At 36.0% G+C, this 22145-nt stretch overlaps 1 protein-coding gene across 2 annotated transcripts in view; it reads left to right on the top strand.

Moving 5' to 3' along the window:
- LOC121313413 (junctophilin-1-like) overlaps nucleotides 1-22145 on the top strand; it is a 64352-nt gene that overhangs the window by 14323 nt on the left and 27884 nt on the right. For both annotated transcript variants that reach the window (XM_041245927.1, XM_041245928.1), the window contains one exon: nucleotides 18751-18869. In XM_041245927.1, coding sequence (XP_041101861.1) covers nucleotides 18751-18869 — 119 coding nt within the window. The remainder of the gene's footprint in view (nucleotides 1-18750; nucleotides 18870-22145) is intronic.

The following is a 22145-nucleotide window of genomic DNA, read 5'->3' as shown; positions in this document are numbered from 1 at the left end:
TGTGTGTTGTCCTTTAAATTAAACAATGAGCTTTGTACACCTCTGAACACCTACAGTGTATTAAGTTGTGATGATCCCTGCCTGCCATTTCTTGGAGACTGGGCCTAAATTTGGAGAAACTGTGTCTCAAAAGCAGCAAAGTATGTACAGTAAAATACTGATCCTTAAATATGTGGAATAACCCATCATGTACCATATGCCAGGGATGAGATGAAAAGACTTTGTACTCTGAGCGTTTGCAATTGCAAATGTGGTGGTAAAAACAATTGAATCCCAAAGGGAGCCAAAAATTTAAATTTCCTGTATTGCAGATGTACAAATCCTTACACAGTACTGTACATAAAAATAAAAACATTCCCAACGCCTGCTTTTCAACTACGGTACTTTCACTTTCACAGGGATAAAAGATAATAAGCACATTATTAGTGTCATGATGTTGTTGTTATCATCACAATAATAACAAGAGGTCCCTTTCATACAGCAGACTTCATTTTATTACAAAAGTGAAAGATGTGGGATGGGTTAATGAATCTCGTTTCAGGCTATAATTATCTTTTCTAATGGTTCAGGCTATCATTACTTCATCAAAGCATATTTTATTACTTTACAGGCTCAGTAACTGTGTGGCCTGATTACTCGGCTAATCCTGCATGATACTCCTTATGAGTCTTTGAAGTAGTTATTAAGACACACACAATTTGTTTTTCTTGGTAAAAGCAGTCACTTTCTTTAACGACAAGGCTTCTTGAACCTTGAACAATAAGCACTGTCTTTAAATGGAAGATTCTGTTTGGCTTTAAAATATGACTATATCCTAGTGTTTTATTTTACTATTTTATTGTATTGTTTAAACCTTAACCTAATCTTTTTTGCCAGCTTATATTGGTAAGCAGGTGTACAATTAAAGATAATAACCTTATTAATTACACTGCAGTCTTGCATAATTATTGTCCAAGGTTGTTTTAAGATTGAATTTGAAGCAGAATAAATGAGCAGCTTCCACTTAAGTAAGTAATCCTTGCTAGCATTTTACCATGTGTACAAATGACTAATATTAGGTAACAAAGACATTTTTGAAGCTTAATGCTTTTAATGTTTTTTTTTTAATCATTTACATTTTTAGATGTTTTCTTTCATAACACAAATGTACATTATTCACTTAGAGCAGACGAATGTTTGAACTTGAACAAACTTGAAGAAGAGGGGAATGCAGTGAATGTTGAAATCGCAGTGTCTTGCCAATAGAAATAGACATCTTTATAATAATACATTCAGATGGCGTTGGCGCTTTCACACAGAACATAAACCTTTACCTCGAGGACTTCCTCTAGGGGGAATGTGTTACCTCATAGTATGGTGTGGCAAAGTGCCCCGCCCCTGTGTGTATTTTGTGTTGTATGTTGTGTGTTAATGTTGGTGTATAGTCATTGGTACACAGGATATAAATGGGTCTGTGTAACACAAGTGTTTAAAATGTATATTTGTATTTAGGCACAAGGATTGCACAGCACTTCACGTGCAAGTAAAATGTAATAATATGTGAGCACGGGGAACTGCACTTTATTAATTCACGTGCAGTTGTACCGCGACTCCAATTGAATGATTGATTAGCAATTGAGTCTCAGTACAGCTGCATAAAAGCAGCATGTTTTCACTCACTCGGGGTTGTGTGTTCGGTGAGTGGAGAACGGGATTGGAGACGGAGGTAACGATAAGAATACTTAAAGTTAAAGTATCAACTCACCGTGTTTGTCTGTGTAGTTCGTTTTTTGTTTGTCTCTTTGTTTTGGCTGCCAGTGCCGTGTCCTGTTTTTTTGGACTGTTTTATTTTATAATAATAAACCGCGCAGCAGCGCATGCATTTATTATTCCATATCGCAGTACTGTGTGTTTCTTCTGGTCTGATGTCCCCACTACAGCAGTCTTTGTCACATATGGGAACATACCATGCTCACCACCTCAGACTGTGAGCCAGTTCTTAATAATTGCATTGTTACAATGTCCAAGTATCATGTTGTAATATTAGTCTGCTATACGTTATACGTATTGTATTATGCAACTAGTTGTAATGTCATGGATACCCCGTCTGTTTGGAAATGTCAGTTTGAAGTCATTAACATCAGTGGCTCATGCTTTGGTGAAACCAGCCTTTGGTTTATCAGTGTCGGTACCTTACTCTAGTGATTATAAAAAGTCAATAGGCTACTTAGAAATTGTGCAAATGACTAATGGAGCCAGCCCCATTAGTCATAGTTTGGAACTTTTTTTTTTCCACTACAGCACTTAGTGCATTCTGATTCCATAACCTCCATGAGCTCTCTTTTTCAATGATCTAAACAACGGCTGACTCAAAATGTTGACACCCGTTAGCCCCATACAAATCCTGCTGGTTCTTTTGGTATTTCTTAACCGACTATTAATACCATCACTAAAGGTACAAAAAATACAATGGAAAGAGGTACACATAACAGTAGGCTTTATAGATTTTGGGACAGTTTTCTTTGAACTGTGTTTACTGCTGTTGTGTAGTCCTGACAGTTTCAACTGTGCATTGGGGGTAGTGGTTGCCCTTAAAGCACTAAAGCAACTTCTGTTCTGTAAGGATCATATCTGTTGCAAGGAGATTAGTGTGTGTTTTTTGGGTTTTTTTTTTTTTTTTTTTTTTTTTTTTTGCAGGTTCGAATCAAATGTACTTGCTAGATAAGCTGTAAGACGTATAAATGAAAACTTTTTTTTTTCCTCAACAGTATAGTGCTGGCCTGTAAACTGTTAATGTAATGCATACTGTACTTTGGTAGTGATCCCTTTATGCTTGATTGTTGAAGCTGACTTAATTTGTTACATAGGCCAGATGATGTGTTCAACTGCCTGCCCTTCCCCCTGTATAGGCTTAGTTATTACTAGAAGGTTGCCATGGTGATTGTCTTTGTGATCTTATCAGCTATATACTCAGGTGTTCCACATCAGCTAAGTAGCTGCAAGCAAATTATGATGTTTACTCTAGTGCTTCTGTTTACTTTCAATTTTAGAGCCACCAATAGAGGACAGTGCTGGAAACCTTAAACAATTCTGTTAAGATGTTTAACACCTACATTAGTCAAATTATTTAAGATTAAAACATTATTTAAAAATCACGTTCATGTTTATGGTGTTTATGAAATGAATTTTTTCTATTAGACTTCAACCCAATTGTTGTTGTTTGGGTTACAAATAATAATAATAATAATAATAATAATAATAATAATAATAATAATAATAATAATAATAATAATAATATACAGTGTGTGTGTGTGTGTGTATATATATATATATATATATATATATATATATATATATATATATATATATATATATATATATATAGTCATGATGAGACCAGCAAGTCATGATCAGGCAAGTATAGTCATGATCAGATGATCGTTTACACTTAGGAAAAGAAGAACACACCCAGTGCTTGTCTTTGGTAAAAGTACTGTAAATAGCAAGGCAGGGCATTTGGTGCAGTTTCATTGATAAATCTAAATAATGTTATTAACTATGCACGTTGCAAACATTTAATTACAGTATGTAACACAATTTTTGTTCCTGGGTAGTTACTGTTATTTCCTAATTGCTTATGCCTCAAAAGTATAGAAAATGGCTATTATTCCCCACAAACTTTGCTTTTGTGACCAGGACAGTGATATTTTGAAATTTACCTATTTCCAATGAGAAAACGGGCGAATTTGTGTCTTTTCGTTCACATAAAGTCAGAAAAAAACAACATATGAATCCAAATTAACATGTATTCATACTAAAGTAATACAAAAATGACTACAAAAGATTTAGAAGTGAGTAGTTTTTCGAGATTTACGATTATACTGTAAATCACTTTCATGAATCAGCCCCCAAATGTAGACTCCCATCATGTTCTCGTTATACTGTCCTTGGTAGCGGCGTTCAAAGTCCAGTATATTCTGGTGGAAGCGCTCGCCTTGCTCCTCTGAGTGTGCTCCCATGTTCTCCTTGAATTTATCAAGATGAGCATCAAGGATATGGACTTTAAGGGACATCCTACAGCCCATTGTGCCATAGTTCTTCACCAGAGTCTCAACCAGCTCCACATAGTTTTCGGCCTTGTGATTGCCCAGGAAGCCCTGAACCACTGCGACAAAGCTGTTCCAAGCCGCTTTCTCTTTACTAGTGAGCTTCTTGGGGAATTCTTGCACTCCAGGATCTTCTTTATCTGTGGTCCGACGAAGACACCGGCTTTGACCTTTGCCTCAGACAGCTTAGGGAAGAAGTCTTGAAGGTACTTGAAGGCTTCCGACTCCTTATCTAGAGCTCTGACAAATTGTTTCATAAGGCCCAATTTGATGTGCAGTGGTGGCATCAGCACCTTCCGGGGGTCCACCAGTGGCTCCCACTTGACGTTGTTCCTCCCCACAGAGAACTCGGTCCGCTGTGGCCAGTCCCGCCTGTGGTAGTGCGCCTTGGTGTCCCTGCTGTCCCAAAGGCAAAGATAGCAGGGAAACTTGGTAAAACTGCCTTGGAGACCCATCAGGAATACCACCATTTTGAAGTCTCCTATGACCTCCCAGCCGTACTCATCATACTTCAAGGCGCCCAGGAAGGTCTTGATGCTGTTGTAATCCTCTTTGAGGTGCACCGAGTGAGCCAGGGGAAGAGACGGGTACTTGTTACCATTATGGAGCAGCACGGCTTTGAGGCTCCTGGATGAGCTGTCAATGAAGAGGCGCCACTCATTCTGGTTACAGGCGATTCCGATTGCCTCGAACAGACTGGTCACATTGTGGCAGAAGCAGAGCCCATCTTGACGGGTGAAGAAGCTGGAAAAAGGTTGGTGACGCTTCCTCTGATCTGCGACTTGCACACTTTCATCCAACAAGTTCCACTGCTTGAGCCTAGACGTCAAAAGCTCGGCATTGGACTTGGTGAGACCAAGATCTCTAATCAAGTCGTTGAGGTCTTTTTGGTTGGGGTAGTATGGGTTTCTCTCCTCAGCTCCACCTCTGAAATTGTCATCTGGATCTACAACGTCTTCCTCACTCTCTGACTTGCTGCTCTCTTCTAAAGACGGCTGCTCTCTCTCCGGAGGAGTGGGTACGGGGAGCTCATGGCAGTGTGGCACCGGGGCGATGGATGAAGGAAGGTCCGGATACGTGATAGCAGGTGCATTCTTGCCAGTCCGACGTTTGGAAGGGTCCACCATGCAGAAGTAGCAGTTGCTTGAGTGGTCAGTGGGTTCCCGCCAAATTCTTGGGATAGCGAACTTCATGGCTCTCTTTTCCCCTCTGTACCATCCTACAAAAACACATTTATTTCACCCATGACTAATGTGTAAGAGATTCTCGCAACATTTTTCATATATGATATATTTTTTCAATAACATTGAAAATTGTAAAACATTTTAAAATTAAAAACTTTTACAATTTAAAAAATTTTAACACATTTTATAACATAAAATTCCGAGCAACAATTGCCCGTCTTACCTTCCAGAGTTTTTTTGCAGTGCTCGCAGATGAAATGTGGTGCCCAGGGTTTGTCGTGATCCCTGACAGGTATGCCGAAATATGCCTTGTAGGCCTCACACATCTTAGCAAATGCTTTCACGGAGTACTTTTTCGCTCTTGTCTTGATAAATTGGCCGCAGACATAGCAAAATGCGTCTGCCGGATGCTTGCAGCCTCTTGATGCCATCTCAGAAAAATGCAGATATGTATCCACTTAGGCAGCTGGAACTAAACTGAACTGGTGGGCTTAAGGCCCCTGTATTTATACTACTATTTATATTACTGGAAAGTTCTAGAAGTTACTCCAAGTTTACTCAGCGCTTAATCTATCTGGAATGTTCTGGAAAATAGGTAAATTTCAAAATATCACTGTCCTGGTCACAAAAGCAAAGTTTGTGGGGAATAATAGCCATTTCCTATACTTTTGAGGCATAAGCAATTAGGAAATAACACTTACTATGTAATGTAATCGTAGCAGCCCTATATATGTATAAAAAACAGCCTTCATTCATTTTGGGATTTAAAAGTTTGGAATGGCATTGCATCATCGGGAATCCTGAAGGACGACTTTGTTTTATTAAGTGTATTAAATGGACCTAAGCAAAGAAATATGTATTATTTCAAGTCGCAACGATTATGTTTTTGAGCCAGTTATTGGCATGTACTTATTGTATTAAGTTATCTTTATGAAAATGTGCAGTGCAGCTCTCATTTTGCCAGACCTATTTAAACTGACTTAGTAGGCTCTCTGGTGCTTTCTCATTAAATACTATTTAAAAAATCAAATACGCCTAAAACATGTAGGTCACATTCACCAAGGTTAAAACTAAAACAGATATTATCGTATGTCATTTGTTGTGGAGTAATTGCAGTAATTGTAGGGCAGTATAGCCACATGTGAAATCTTTAACAATAAAGCCCAAATGAAAATGCTTTTATTTGCTTCGAAATCATTTCAAACCGGTTAATAGTAATCAGTAGCAAAATCAGCTCAGTTTTTTACGGTGCGAAATGTTTTAACGTTGTGTTTTGTTTCTGGACTTTGCGATACCTGCACGATGCCTGCATTAATAGTTGTATCTGCAAAGTATTGACAATAACAATCAACCATTTTGTTACAGACTTTCAACAAGTCTGACACAAACAATTCTGGCTGTTAATTAAATCTTTCTAAAAAAAGAATGCTTAACATATAAAAGAACAGTCCTACTAGCAGGCAGTTTACACTGCCTCTGGGTTTCTGATCGCATCGTCAATGCCACATTTTTTAAATCCACTGATGTAAATGTCCGGTCTCCTTTTAATATTTTCAAGCAAATTGGCTTCATTACTGCCATTCTCATATCCACTTTGATATCTGACACATTATATCTCTTGCCCAGCGCTTCTTCAATCTGTTCTGTATACCAGTCTTGCTACTGTACGCAACCCTCTGATTGGTAGAAGTATTGTTGGCGATCAAATCAAAATAGCCAATGAAGTCCAAATAAAGTATCTGCCCGTTATATGATATAGCCTAGGTTAAGATGTGCCATATAATTAAAAATAAATGAAGAAAACCCTGAACCTTCTCACACACCCCCAGAACACAGTCCGCACCTCCCAGTTTGAGAACTGCTGTACTATAGTATGGTAAATGCATTGCAAAGAGTAGTAAAGTTAACCATCATCAAGGACAGTAAGTGCATGGGGAATTTCGGAATCAGTGTGCAAATATACCATGGTAAGCTTTTATATGGAACTGTGTTAACACTCAATCAAACAAAAATCATACCGTCAAGATAGCTGGGTAAACTGGGTCGTTTTTAATGTTCATAATGGATGTACAAATACTGCAGCCATGTAACGTTATATAAACCCTGCTGGTGCCCACAGGAATGGTTTTAGTAAGTCTTTATTAAATACAGTGAAAACAGGTCTCAAAATAGTTTCTATTTTTTAGGCCGACAATTTTAAATCTGCTGTGTTAAATAGTTTAAATTAATGTCCACCGTTTTTATGAAGAACAATTGTGTTGTGTTTGAATATGTAGTAAACCTTGTTTTTCTGACTAAAAAGTACATTCATGGAATTGTCTCATCTCCCAAGGCCTGTAACAACAACACAAAACTCAGCAGCCATAAAATATAGTTAATTCTCATTAATAAGAATTTTAAGGGCCCAGCAAAAAAATTGTATAATCAGTAATTTGTGTTACCAAGACTATAAGCCACATGAATACTGTCAGTTTTCATTGAAGTTACAGTAACACTGAACTCTAATTTTAATTACAGAACAATGAAAAGTATTATACATTTATTGTACTATGTCATTTTTATTGACAATACAGTTGTAAGTGTACTTTGAAAAAGTATACATTGCAAATGAACTGCATTTGAAGTCTGCTTGTCCCATTCTTATCACAGACTTTTTTAAGCCAAAGCGTCCTCAACATCAGGTATTAAGCAAATCGGAAATGCTAACGATGTAACCACAGTTTTCTAGCTTTTTTTGTTTGTTTATTCCCGTATTCTGTATCTGTGGACTTATTTTAGATGGCCACAAATATTTGTTTATTGGGACTTTTGTATACAGAGAACTGACCTGTTATTTCTGGTATTTACCTCTCAAATCAAATATCTACACAGATAGAACTCACAGCACACACAGTGCCTCCATTTGGTGAACTGCAACTTAAACAATAGAGGGAAGTGAGCACAAAATAAGAAGTAGACGGGTGTTTTTTTGTTCCGGGCGTGTTTTATCTGTGTTTAGCTGTAAAAACCAAAGAAAAGTCAATTTATAAGAAACAAGCCAGTTTTTTGTAACTTTGAACAGTTTTATTGGCAGTGTGTGGTGTTGTTAGTGTGAGTTACCTGTTTATTTCCAGAAGGTCATTGAAGTATTGATCAAAGTAAAAACGACAGTTGGTATGTGCTTAACATCACACTGTATTCAAATTACCTATTTTCCATCCCCAATGCTGTGTACCACAGAAGAACATGCACAGTTTTGTTTTACTTGATAATAGTGACCATTCAGTTTACAGCTGATTACAATGTATACTATGCCTACACCTTTATTTATTCTTAGCACCTACATGTACAGTTTTGCTGTTGGGTGTAAAATTTACATTAGTTCTGTTATGTACTTGATTGTTTGTTTGTTCAAAGATATTGTGGACACATTTAAAATATGTCTTGTAATAAATAAACAGCCAAACAAATTGTTTCTAGAACATTGAATAAGATATCTATTTGTATGTTACCAATTATTGTTGGGAAACCTTTGCGAAAGTCATAAACATGATCATGGCTCTATGCCACTTTACGGAGTGTGAAAAGTCAGACAACAGATTTAGTGCAGATTGATAAAGGAGCAACATGTATGCTTGGGCCAAAGCAAATATGTAAAGCAAGGTCGGCCAGGGTGTCCTCGGCTCACTGCACACCAGAGACCCCTGTAGTCTGGCCGGGCGCCTGTGGGCTTGTCTGTTAGCTGCCCGGGAGCTGCGTTGTCCTCCTACGCTGTAGCTCCTGGGCGGCTGCATGGTGAATCCGCAGTGTGTAAAGAAGCGGTCGGCTGATGGCACACGCTTCGGAGGACAGCATGTGCTCGCCTTCGCCGCTCCCGAGTCAGCGCAGGGGTGGTACCGGTGAGCTGAGCCTAAATAATAATTGGGCATTTCAAATTGGGATAAAAAAATAAATAATTGGCAATGACTAAATTTATAAATAATAAAAATAAATAAACACATACATTTTTTTAAAAAATAGGCGGGTCTTCCAATGTTACACCTGTAAACCCACTTGTTACTTCTGAATTTATAATCCTGATCCATAGTGTTTCCATTGTACGTCTGTAGTCTGCAAATGTGTCTGATAGAGTTTCTTCAGGGTAATAAAATGGTGTTTTATTAGTTAACTAAGTCAGTGCCTTTTCAAACTCGCGAGCTGATGGAACTATAATTTCAACCCGAATCATTATTAAGACTGTAGGGCAGAATACATCTAAACGTTGATCACCACCTTGGATAATGTGAGTCAGAACAAAATAAACCTGATGTAAAAGCACATTAATTCAAGCTTTATATGACTCGCATTAGGTGATGCAGGTTCTTTTTTAAAGACACAATAATACAACATATAGAATAAAAAATAAACTACATTTATTTTTGTAGTTATTATTGCGTTTTTATTATTTAAAGAGGCAGTAACCAAGTGCAGTATTGGTGGCTACAAATTCTGAAATAAAAGTATAAGGAAGGCTCCATTGTTGAATAGCTGTGAGGAACATATTTCGCTGTTTGTCTTCTTTTTATTAAAATATTTCATGTAAATATATTTAGCTGAGATATAGAATTTTAACATAACAATATATCCATATAAATCTTTGTTTTGTTTTTTTTGGGGGGGGGGGGGGGGGGGGGGGGGGGGGGGGGTTCTGCCAAATTACTGAGGGTAATAGTTCCAGTCATTACATTTTTGTGGGGTTTTTTTTTTGTGTGTGTATTTTTTGCAGAACTGTACAATAGGAGAAGAAAATTCGAAACGATTTCCCTAAATGTACAGCTGTGGCCAAAGGTTTTGCATCACCCTATAAAATTTACTAATTTTGCTTTATAAAGGCGAATGAAACCTGCTGAATAATATTACATTACATATTGAATAACATACCACTTTGAAAACTGACACAAATTGAAAAATAGTGACATTTCGAAATCTAACAAGAAATACTGTACTACTATTATGGCTTCCGGTAGACTTATGCTATATCATTTTGTAGTTTCTTTGATTACATGATGTTTAATAATAAATAAATTATGTTCATATACTGTAGGATTATTATTATTTCTCAATCCTAAAATTCTAGGTGATGCCAAACTTTTGTCCATAGCTGTATGTAAGATCTTGCATTCCAGGTTCAGCAACACAAATCTATGTACCATATAATATAATAAATTAAGAAAAGTAACATTACAACCTGCAGTAGGCCTATAAAATAATTTCTCTGCATACATATGTATATATATATATATATATATATATATATATATATATATATATATATATATATATAGTCACCTTTTTACTTGCCACACAGGCTCTCACGGGTTCTTCTCCCTTCTGAATCACGACCCAACACACAGGATTCTACTGAAACAGCGCTCACTTTTAATAAACGCACTTTTAATAAACACAAAACAAACACCTAGCTCCTATTTGGAGCACTCACTAAACATAAACAGGAACCTAACTATCACGCAGGACGGCTAAACCGTTTACCTGCCACAAACATTCAAAAACACACCCTTACACAATACCTCAATACGACTGCTCACTCACACAGTCGGGCTCTTCTCTCAGCAGCCTGGAACAGACTGGCTGCCTCTCTTAAATACCCTGCACCTGGCTCTAATTTACAATTACCACCAGGTGCAGGGGATTACTAAACAATAAAACAATTACACAATTAAACCCCATAACACCCAAATGTGCATTCTCACAAGGTTTTTAGCAGGGAAGGATTTTAACCCCCTCCCTGCTATCTCACAATATATATATATATATATATATATATATATATATATATATATATATATATATATATATATATATATATATATATCATCATGTTTTTAACCCCCTGCCAAGTTCTTCTTTAGACTACCTATTATTAGTCAACAATGTAAAACCAACATCCACAACATCAATAAATGAATTGTTGGAATTCTTACATAACTTCTAAATAAGTAAATATCTGGGCAAGATGTTTCAATTAATAAATTATGTGTCAGAAAATGACATGTTCCCATGCTCTTAACACAAGTGTTTCTGTGGCTCCTTTATTTAAATAAAAGTGAGTCTCTTTTGTGGAAATTCAGCCTCACCCCCCTGAAAGTAAAATCCCTGCAGTACATCTCCTGATCCATTCTGGGGCACCATCATTTTTAAGAATTGTTTGATTTGGTGCTGCATAAGAAAAAAAGCACAAAAGCAGAACAATTCTCCCAGCGTCTCAGACTGCACATACCCCTGTGTGTTATTTGATATGGAATCAGCAGTGCTGTTTTAAAGAGGGTTTTAAATGAACACACTGATACAGATTTAGTAGTATGAATATCTCTGCTCAAACAGTATTGTTTTAAGCGAGATTTTTTCCCTGACGGTTGTGTCATGTTTAAGACAGTCTATTTAATTGAATGCTGGCAGATCTACATTCTGTTGATGTTTAAGTCATTATTATAACCATTTTACACATTTTTATAAAACAGAAATACACAAGAGGTATGTAACAGGGGGAAGTGTTGCATGTGTGGGTCGTCAGTGAATAATATTGAGGCAGACACAGAGCATTGGGTGTTGGCACGCTGCACAGGCTCGCAGATTTAATTACAATACAGGTGCTGCCACTAGGGTACTAGCAATGGTAGCCCTAGTGTCAGATTTAATAAAGAAAACAAAACAAAGCTAAAAATAAAAGTTTGCCACACAAGGCGAACACTAGTCTCATTAAAAGAGACGTCCCACTCCAGGAACCTACTACACTACACAAACCCTCTCTATGCTGTTTGGAATCAACTTCCCCTAAACTAACCCTACCACTGTTGCTCCCCAAAGTTCTGGCCTCCCAGCGACTCTAGGTCGTTGCAATGGTCCTGGCTGAGCAGGGTCTTCACAGCACCATCCTGCAGTTGAGTTCCATAATAGTTATCCTGCCGAACGCACACTCTCCTGAATGTAAACAAAGCACCACTCTGTGTAGCATGGCGGTGCACTTGCCTCAAGCTGTGGTGCAGTCGCCCTTTGAGCTGCGGACATCCCAATCAGCTCAGCGCTGGGCAAGCCTAACTGCTCTTATTAGTTGCCTAGCAACGTGTATCCTGTTCCGCATCCCAGCTGCATACATTTGCGCAAGGACCAGCGACAGGGCTGTGCCTATCATAGGGATGTAGCATACAGTATTGTCATTGATAGATCAGATTTTTTTGCAGTTAATAAAATGTTTTAGTTGTTACCGTACAGTATACTGCCCACATTGTTCTTAATTATAAATTGTTTGTTATTGTTTAACATTGATCTGTCTGCCATCACTTATTCATCAGTATGTAACAGAGTAATTTTTTGATAGTGGGACTTTAATGCAAATTCCAATAGTAGACAGGAGTACTTCCCTGGTCTGTTGCTCACAATACTACAGCAAGTGGTTAAGATTTCTTGAAGGGTTTAGCCAACAGCAGTTTAGCTGGCCAAGTGTCTTGTTGGTTGCAAGCCCAGTTATTCATCTGGCTCCAGCAAATCTTGAAGTGGCATATGACAAGAGATAAGCGGCGGAGCAAGTTCAGAGGAAGAGGAATGGTCTCAGAAGTTTTTATATGTAATATAAATTGAAGATTTGTAATTGTATTTGTGTAGGCATTTATGCACAGTATGTTAGGTAATATTTTAATTATGTTGACTATGTTTCTTTGTCTAACTGTTAAGACATTAGGTTTATTAAATCTTCAAATTGTATTACCCCTTCTGGGGGTGCATATCCCCAGTGTCAGGAATAAAGGAGGTACGTATATTAATTTCTCACTTACATTTTTAATAACATCTAGAGAGCCAGTTATGTTCTGAATCTTGCCAATGCTTATTTGGCAATACAAGATATTAAGTATCAGAATCTAGGTTATGGAGGAACCCATATGCTTGTATGTCAGATTGACATTTTTACATACACATACTGTACAGTGGATGTAGGTTATTGTGATCTACTTTTGCATGATACTGGTAGCTCTACTTTCTATTTACAGATATTGTGGGGGTGTATGTTAGTAGCATACTTGCTACACATGTCAGTAGACAAAATGCTCTGTTGTGTTATATTTTAATCTGGTGTAGATGTCCTTTCATACACATGTTATTTTAAAGATAACTGCAGTAAAAATCTAATGTAATTTATGAAACAGACAATGCACAGTGTTGGCGTTTTCTCAACAGTCTGTCTGTTATGTGTGTGTTTGTCCATTTTTGAATATTAAAAAAGATTATTCTGAGGTAACTGACTGTAGTTGTTTTAGTAAATATTGCAAGGCCTGTTTGCTTCTCTTTGTAATCTCTCTCCCTCCCCTGTATTTATATTCTGATCTTTTTATCTGAATCACTGTGCATAATGTTGTAACTATGGGAACATTCACAGATGGAGTACAAGACATCTTGTGCATCTCCTTTGATGTTGAACCTTATTTCTGTTCATTATTTTCGTATTCAAAACTTAAAAATTATACCCTTCTACCAACTTTCAGTTATTATTCATTACAAAAAAAACATTTGTTATAATTAACTTGGTAGTAATTATTGGGGATATGCAAATGGCTTTTTAAAAAAAAAAAAATCCTTATTTCCAAAACCTGCACTAATGAATATTATTAATTATAAGTTAAATTGTTATTTAAATACATACATACAGTAAATATGTGCTAAGTAATTCACAGGCATTATCATGGATGCAACATTTGTGGGACACATTATATATGTGAACATATAGTTATTACATTTGTGGGAGATAATACTCTTCTGGGCAGGTGGTTATTACTTTTGTGGGAGATATTACATTTGTGGTTTGTACAACTTCAAAAAAACATAAAGTTTATTTTGTTCAACAATATATTCAGTATTATTTTTTTTAAAACATTAAATATTTTTATTATTATGTATTCCACTTAGTGTTTTCAAAGAGATCAGTGTATAAAAATGTGTTAATCTATGCCCTGAGGGAGCTTACAAGTTTTGTTGAAAAATATTCATGTTTGGACAAATCACACTGGGGCAATTTCCATGGAAAAAGAAAAAATAAGTCCCACCTTTTTCTCACTCTATTTTGGTAATACTTTCAGGTTGTGTGTGTTTCCCTTGTGGTTTCCCAGCAGCCAGATAAATTATCGTTCCAAATGCAAATAACCTAATTAATATTAAAATACTGGGGGGTATATTTAAATGGTGACTTCTAATTTGGCCTTGAGCAGCTTCTAATGTCGTGCAGCTTTCATAAACTGGGTTTCCAGAGTTGTAAGTTTGTGTTGAAGCTCCGCAAGCGCAGTCTGCTTCATTTGGCCACCAAAAAATGTAATAAAAAAACTACATGAAACAAAACAAAAACCGAGACATAGCGTTACACACACACACACACACACACACACAAAAAAAAAACATTCCATAAGAAAGCGCTGTGTGCTATCCTTGTATTATTTGATAAACATTTTTTGATTGCATATTTATTATAAACCTATTATACAAATACATATACAGTCGCAGACAAAAGTATTTGGGCAGTTTAAAAAAATGAGAGTGTTCTATTGAAAAATATACATTAAAGCAGAAATTCAGCTTTATAATAAAAGAACAAATTACATAGCATGCATAAAGGGCAATCAACATATTTAGCATGAAACCCATTTGTTGCTAATTATCAACAATTATCATGATTGAAAACCAACACCTGATCATAATTATAGAACACATAATCATCAAGTGCTGAAAAATAAATTGGAAATGTGTGATTCACAAAAGCAACACAAATGGTTAAAACTAAAGAGTACAGCAACAATCTAAAATTGGCAGCGATACAACTAAACGAAAAAGGAGAAACTACAAGTAAAATAGCAGAAACACTCCGTTTACCGAAAAGCACTGTGTGGCTATTATTGACAAACACAGGAGAACAGGAATTACTGCAACTAGCTCCAGGTGTGGAAGACCAAGAATGATTTCTGCAAAATCTAGAAGAATCGTTCGAGCAGCCCTGCACAATTATCAGATTACTGAAAAAGGTTTGACACAAGAATTGAGAGAAGATGGTCAAGAAATTCCCGAGTGAACAATTCAACGATACCTTAACAAGGTGAATGTTCATGGCTGAATGCCAAGATGCAATCCTTTGTAAAATCAATGCACAAAAGAAAGCAATTGGAATTTTCCATTGAATACTTATAAAAGCCTGGTTATTTCTTCAACCAAATTGTATGTCAGACAAATCCAATATATGTATTTTTAACAAGAAAGCAACAAAATGTTTGGAGAAAAAGAGAAGAATTTAAAGAAAAGTTAATCATGTCCAGTGTTAAACATGGTGGAGGTTGTGTGTTGGTATAGGCTTGTTTTTCTTCCTCAGGCAGTAGTGACCTTTGTATTGTAGAAGGATCAATGAAAGCTGCAAATTATCAAGACATTACCCAGTGCTACAAGGCTTATTGGACAAGAGTTTGGATTCCAGCAGGATAATGACCCTAAACATTCTCCCAAATCTATAAAGGAATTTCTGAAAAAAAGGAAGATTACAGTTATGGATTAGCCATCTGAAGCCCCAGACTTCAATCCCATTGAGGTGTTGTGGATTGACTTGAAAGCTGCTGTTGCAAAAAGGAAACCAGAGTCAATTGCAGAACTCAAAACTGTATGTGTTTAAGAATGGGCAAAAATATCTCCAGAAAGATGCCAGGAAATGGTTTCAAAGTACAAAACGAGACTGCAAGCTAGCGTCCTCCGCGGGTCAAATTTTTACGACCCGCCTCCGACCTGGACCCACTACTACAGGACCAAACCCGAACCTGCAACCCACTGCAACACCATCTTCTTACAAGTGACCCGACCTGACCTGCTTTAATAAGATCTTCAACCTGACCCGAACCCGCAACATTTTGTCCTTTAACTACTGCCTGCGTCACTTGACTTTCTCACGCTCTCACATGCACATACATGTCTCTACCATTCTCCACAGATTTAATTTAAACAATATAGAATTAATATAGGCTATACAGCATGGTAGCTTTCTCTAGTGATCAGCATATATTTTAACATTGTAACATTAACTATTTCTACTTACTTTACTATAAAATATCTGTCTGTTCCTTTCGTGCCAGCAGTCGAAATGGAGCTACACCTGTGCTTTCGTAGAGATGTAGCAGTTTTGTGGCTGTCTTTCACAAAAACATAATGACATGTGTTTTCAACCTGTTTGGCAAAGTATGGTGGCCCAGTAAGTCAATAAAATGAAGTGTGTTTTGTATCATGTTTACCGTCACTGACCCAGAAAGACACTTCAGTATGATCATGTATACACGATCACGGCCCTTAAAGGGTTAATAGATAAACGTAGAAGGAAGCTTGCTCCCACCTGGTATATATAATGTACTATTACACAGGGTAATATTAATATTCTAAAGTAAAGTGTGTTGTGTTCTTGGTAGAGAATGTCCCTGGATCAGCCCTCCTGAAGAGTTACAATATTTAGTTCAGAAGATGCTCACTGGCATAGGACAGCACAGGGGTATTCCAAAAAGGGTTCATTGGTGGGGATGACATTTAAAAACTAAAATTAGATCTGAACATAGACGGGTCCTGGAGTCATTTTAGCAGTCTGTTTTAGAATGGAGAAACCAATCATTTAGTGAGCTGTTCAATGTATATCATGGACAGGTTATTAATGAGAACAAGTAAAGGTTACAAATGACAGTAACAGGAGACGCAGACCTCTAGAAGAGCTGTATCAGATCATCAGCATGAAGCAGATTATGCTAATTTGCCACTTATTAAAAGAAAACAGGATGTCTCAAAGTGTGAGCCCTTGTTGCAGGTCACAGCTCAATTTTATAGTACTTTGCCAATAAATTAACGTATTTAAAAATATAAAAATTCTATTTTGTGGAAAGAGGTTTCTGAACTAGACATTATCCAGTAGTTATTACTCTATCAAAGTCAAATCTGACGTCTTGTCTGTCACCAAAAGATGCAGCTTTTAAATGTTACAGAGTACACCTCAGGCACAATTGTCTAACACCAGACCTGTACTATAATTTATAAAAACAAAACAAAACAAAAAAATAAAAACAATGATTTAGCTTTAGATATTTAAAATTGATTATAAAACACCAGTACTGCAAACAGCATTGATTTTGAAATGATTTAAGATGGATTACAGAGACGAGAAACTGGCAGATTATTGCCCAGTTATATCTGATTATTTATTTAATGTGGTGTTACACTAAGGTAGTTGTATTGGGGATGTCCTTCTAAAACAAAGGACATATATGAATTAAGTATTTAACTGTGCATTAGTTTGCAGTGCAAGCTCAGTTCAGTAATACTTTACCTGGCCATGTGTAAAAAAAAAATTAAAAAGCTTTTTAGTTATTGGTAACCCAGATAAAGTACTGTTCTCTTATATTGCACGAGTCACTGACCCTTCTGAGGAAATGTTTTTTATTTCTTTTTTAGTACCCTCTCTCTCCTCAGTTTTATTTCCTTCCCTATGGAAACGCGTGTTAAACAACATTGCTTTTTAACAGTTTCTTGCTGAGTTAGGGGGGATTGGAGTCATAGCAGGTACACCCTGTCAATGCCTTCCGTGGCTTAACTGGTGTGGGGTATCATCTCAAGTTCTATTGCTCTGGCAGCATTTGGACTAGAGTATGTGCTGTAGAATCACGGCAGACACTATTGCTGCAATGTCCCCAAAGATATTAAGAGCAGTTTGAAAGTGGGATCAATATTTCTATTTTTACAGTACTGCTATTCTAAAAAACAACTTAGTAATGAAATCAGACAAACAGTTCCTAGAGCAGTTATTTATGTTCTAAAAATGGTGTAAAACTAAATGTTTTCTTTGCCCAATTTCATTGTTAGGTTTTATTAAGTAACCCTGTATATTGTAAAATTTGAGAGTTCAATATTAATTTTAAATTGATTATTATTTTCTATTTGTATTCTCCTGTGTCATAAAATTCTGCTCCACATTTGTTTATATATATATTTTCTCTAAATATTTGTTGCACAGCTAAAAGGCAAATTAAATTGGGCCCTAGTAACTCAACACTGCAGATACAAGTCTAGTTTGGAATAACTCCATTCAAAACTGCAGATTGTTCTAGCAGTTGAGCAGACAGTTACCTAATCTGATGTACTAATTTGTCAATTTTTATTTATTTTGTATTTACCTAACCCTAATTAGCACTAATCTTGGACAATCTAATGCTCCTTTAGGTAAAGTAGTCCAAGATTACTGCTAATGGGAATCTATGAAGACTGCTACTGTGGCACACGCCATATAATGCCTTAAAATCCAAGTGGTATAATAGTATTCTTTGCATTTACAAAGGCCTCTTCCTGATTACCGAACAATGTAATACGCAGGAGTATCAGCCTAAGACTGATGTTTTTAAGCATAGAAAATGGCTCACCACCTATATTCTAAGAAACTGTGTTTCTGCTTTGTTTAGAACCGCACATGCAAGGGCTAAGGGAGACGCTGCAGATCAGGCAGCCCAGGCTGCCTGCCAGGAATCTGATCTTGCAAGAGCCGTTGCCAGGGAACTTTCTCCAAGCTTCCACCAGCCAGGTAACCCTCTTGAAAACCAAACATCTTCCCGATTAACAGGCCTGTCGTGCAGCGTAGCATGTGGTTTTCCATCATAATAGGTTATGCATCTGGTAACAGGCCAAGCTCAGGAAACTGTGAGACAGGAAATATACTAAATTAAAGCATGCATAGTCTGAGATATTGTTAGCTGATAAAATGTTTCCTTACCCCTCTTCCAATATTTTCTTTACTGTCTTTTTTTGTTGCTTTTTTAATGGTAGGCTGTGTTACTAAACATGTATTCATGTTTATATTCCATGTAACTACATAGTTTGCTTAGACAGTTGTACTACATTTGTATTTGTTGTCTTTTTTAATATATTGGTTTTGTTGCATTATATTATTTCACAGCTGGTGATTAATATTGACTATTTAGAGGACACAATCTTGAAAAAACAATAAGGTTTGCCATGTTAAAGCTACCGACTAGTTTTGACTTTGCAGTGTCACAGGTGAGCAGAGCTGTCATTAAAAAGGCAGCTAAATTTAACAGGATTTTAGCTGCAAATGAGTCATTTATTTGTCAGAGTTTGTGCATAAAGTGGTACATCATTGTGTGCAGCTGCTACAGATACAGTAGGCCTAAATCACTGCCAGCATTGAGTCCCGGAGCAAACAATGCTTGAACTCAGATAACAAGAGAACATCTATTTTTTGCATAATCTTCTTTTTTTCCCATTAGAGTTGTAAAATCAAGTCCGCATAAATTAACAGACAAACGGAAAATAAGGCCAAGACAAGGTATATAGGACCCTATTGTATTAAAACATTAAAAAATGTTAAAATATTAAAAAATAATTTTTTCAGTGTCGTGCATTGTAACTAAGCCCTCGTGAGTGTTAATCAGCTCTGAAATAAGTATTCTGGGAAAATGTAATGGAACACTGCTGATGGTCAAAAGTGTATTACTTGTTACAATGAGGTCCTTGTATATGGAAGGAGAGCTTCCACCAGTGCAGGAGAACATGACATGTTAAAGGTTTGTTTTCATCCTGTAGTTCAGCCAGGGAGCTCTAATCGGAACAGTCTATAAATAGGAATACTTTTAAAATGGTGTAACATCATGAACGCTACACACTGAATGCATAATTTTCAACCTAATCTAACTATAATTGTAGCTCTAGTTTCATTAGAGAATTGTCGTTAAGTAAAATGTGTTAAATACATTTGTTTATGCTGAGTGTTTAATTTAATTTATGTATTTATTTTAAGAACAAAAAAAATTGTTTATATAAAAAAAGATTTATATTGCACCATTAACACAGATAATATAATTGCACACTCGCAGTTTGCAGATGTTCAAAAAGACTATACAGTTGCTACAGAGTACAGTCACTTTTTAAATGTACAGTTACATTTAGTCATAAAGGCCTAGCCATATTTAAAAATAACAGTTAAGTAGCCTACTGTACTACTATATGTCGCCATGAAACAATCGCTGATCAGTATTTAAGTAATGCATTAACTATTAATCCGTATTGTAGTTTTCCCCAAAACACAGAATAAAAGTGACATAAAAAAACTATAGGCTACAAACTATGAATGACAGCATAATTGGAGTTCTCTCAGTCACCCCTGATATACTCTACAAGTAGGCTAGATTTATGCTTGGTTTGTTTTATGATGTGAAAGTAACGTTTCTAATGCATGTTTAATGTAAGAGTGCTTAACATGCTGTCTCTACCATGACCTAAAAAAGATATGTACAGCATATTGAAACGTTGGGCAGCTGGCTCTTTGAGCTAATATATATATATATATATATATATATATATATATATATATATATGTGTGTGTGTGTGTGTGTGTGTGTGTATATATATATATATATTATATATATATATATATATATATATATATATCTATATATATATATATATATAAGGTAATCAAAATTACTTCAGTACTGTACTTGCATTATATGTTGGTACTTTGCTTAATTACACAATAATAATAAAACACATTTGGTCTAGTTCCAGTAAATAGCGATGTCATAAAATGTAATTAAAAGCCTCATTAGACATTTGAGAGTTCTCAGATTAATTTGAGATTGCGAGTAGAGTATACTCCAGAAAACTTAAATCGAGTTCAAACTCGACTGTTGAGGGTAATTAGTCACTCTTTATTCTAATTATGTAAGTAACTGGAATAATCATTTTGCAGGGACATTTATTTAATCTCTGGTCATAGCAATGATAAAAAATACTGACTTTAAAATACTTTGGTCTATTGTAGATCTAAACAATTCCAGGTGTTAAAACCAATTGTTTTTCTACACTTTTGTTTGGTATTTTATGATGTTATTAAAAGAGTCTCTAATAAAAATGTTAAAAATCAATCAACCTACTTGGAGAAATCTCCAGCAGGAATGCTGTAAGGAAGCCATGTCATTGTTTAGACACCACTTCTTCAAATTGTGTTCTGTGATTCTCTCATCCACATATTTTGTCCTCCTGCATCTAGCCATATTTATAAACCATTAGTGATTCAAACATGTAATATGTGTACAATCAATACACCACCATTCATTTTTCAGTATTCTGTCAGAGACGCCTTCCCCTTAAAGGCCACGTTTGTTTTGTGTTTTATTATTATTATTATTATTATTATTATTATTATTATTATTATTATTATTATTTAAAGCAAATTACATTTTATGAAAGTGTATATTTCATCGGGGGCAGCTGTAGAAACTTCCAAGGTATTTTCAACTGTTCAAAAGTACCTGTCACCAGTTTAGAACAGGGTCTGTTATCACCTTTTTTAAATAGGTGTCCCCTTCATGCAAAATGTAGTGAAATACTAACCCTGCTAAAAAATGGAAAAAGCAAACATAGTGTATACTGTAATTACTGTACAGAATGAGTCCATGTTTTACAACATTTTTAAAATACCTACTGTATAGCTCACAATGTCACTCTACTTCCATCCTTGTTTTCTGGGTTTATAGATACAATTCAATTCAGGAACTAATTAATGCAAAACAAAAAACAAGACTTTATAGAGGACCGTATAACAGTCTTCCCAAAACCTAGTATCAGCTAGATATCACAACATGAGTTAAAAATACACATGTTGTTACTTTGTATTAGCGTTTTTTTTTTTTTTTTTTCTAAAGCACAATTCACAATGTGTAATGTCACAGACAGCTCCTGAAGATCACAAAAGCGCTATTGATTAAAAAAGCTTTCAGTACTACTGTTATTACTTTAACAGGTTAGATATGGTAGGAAATTCTGTTCAGGTCTTAGTGGG

The sequence above is a fragment of the Polyodon spathula genome, chromosome 3, assembly GCF_017654505.1.
Source record: "Polyodon spathula isolate WHYD16114869_AA chromosome 3, ASM1765450v1, whole genome shotgun sequence".
Lineage (NCBI taxonomy): Eukaryota > Metazoa > Chordata > Actinopteri > Acipenseriformes > Polyodontidae > Polyodon > Polyodon spathula.
Note: the sequence above shows the minus strand (reverse complement) of the source record. Positions and strands in the feature narration are given on the sequence as shown.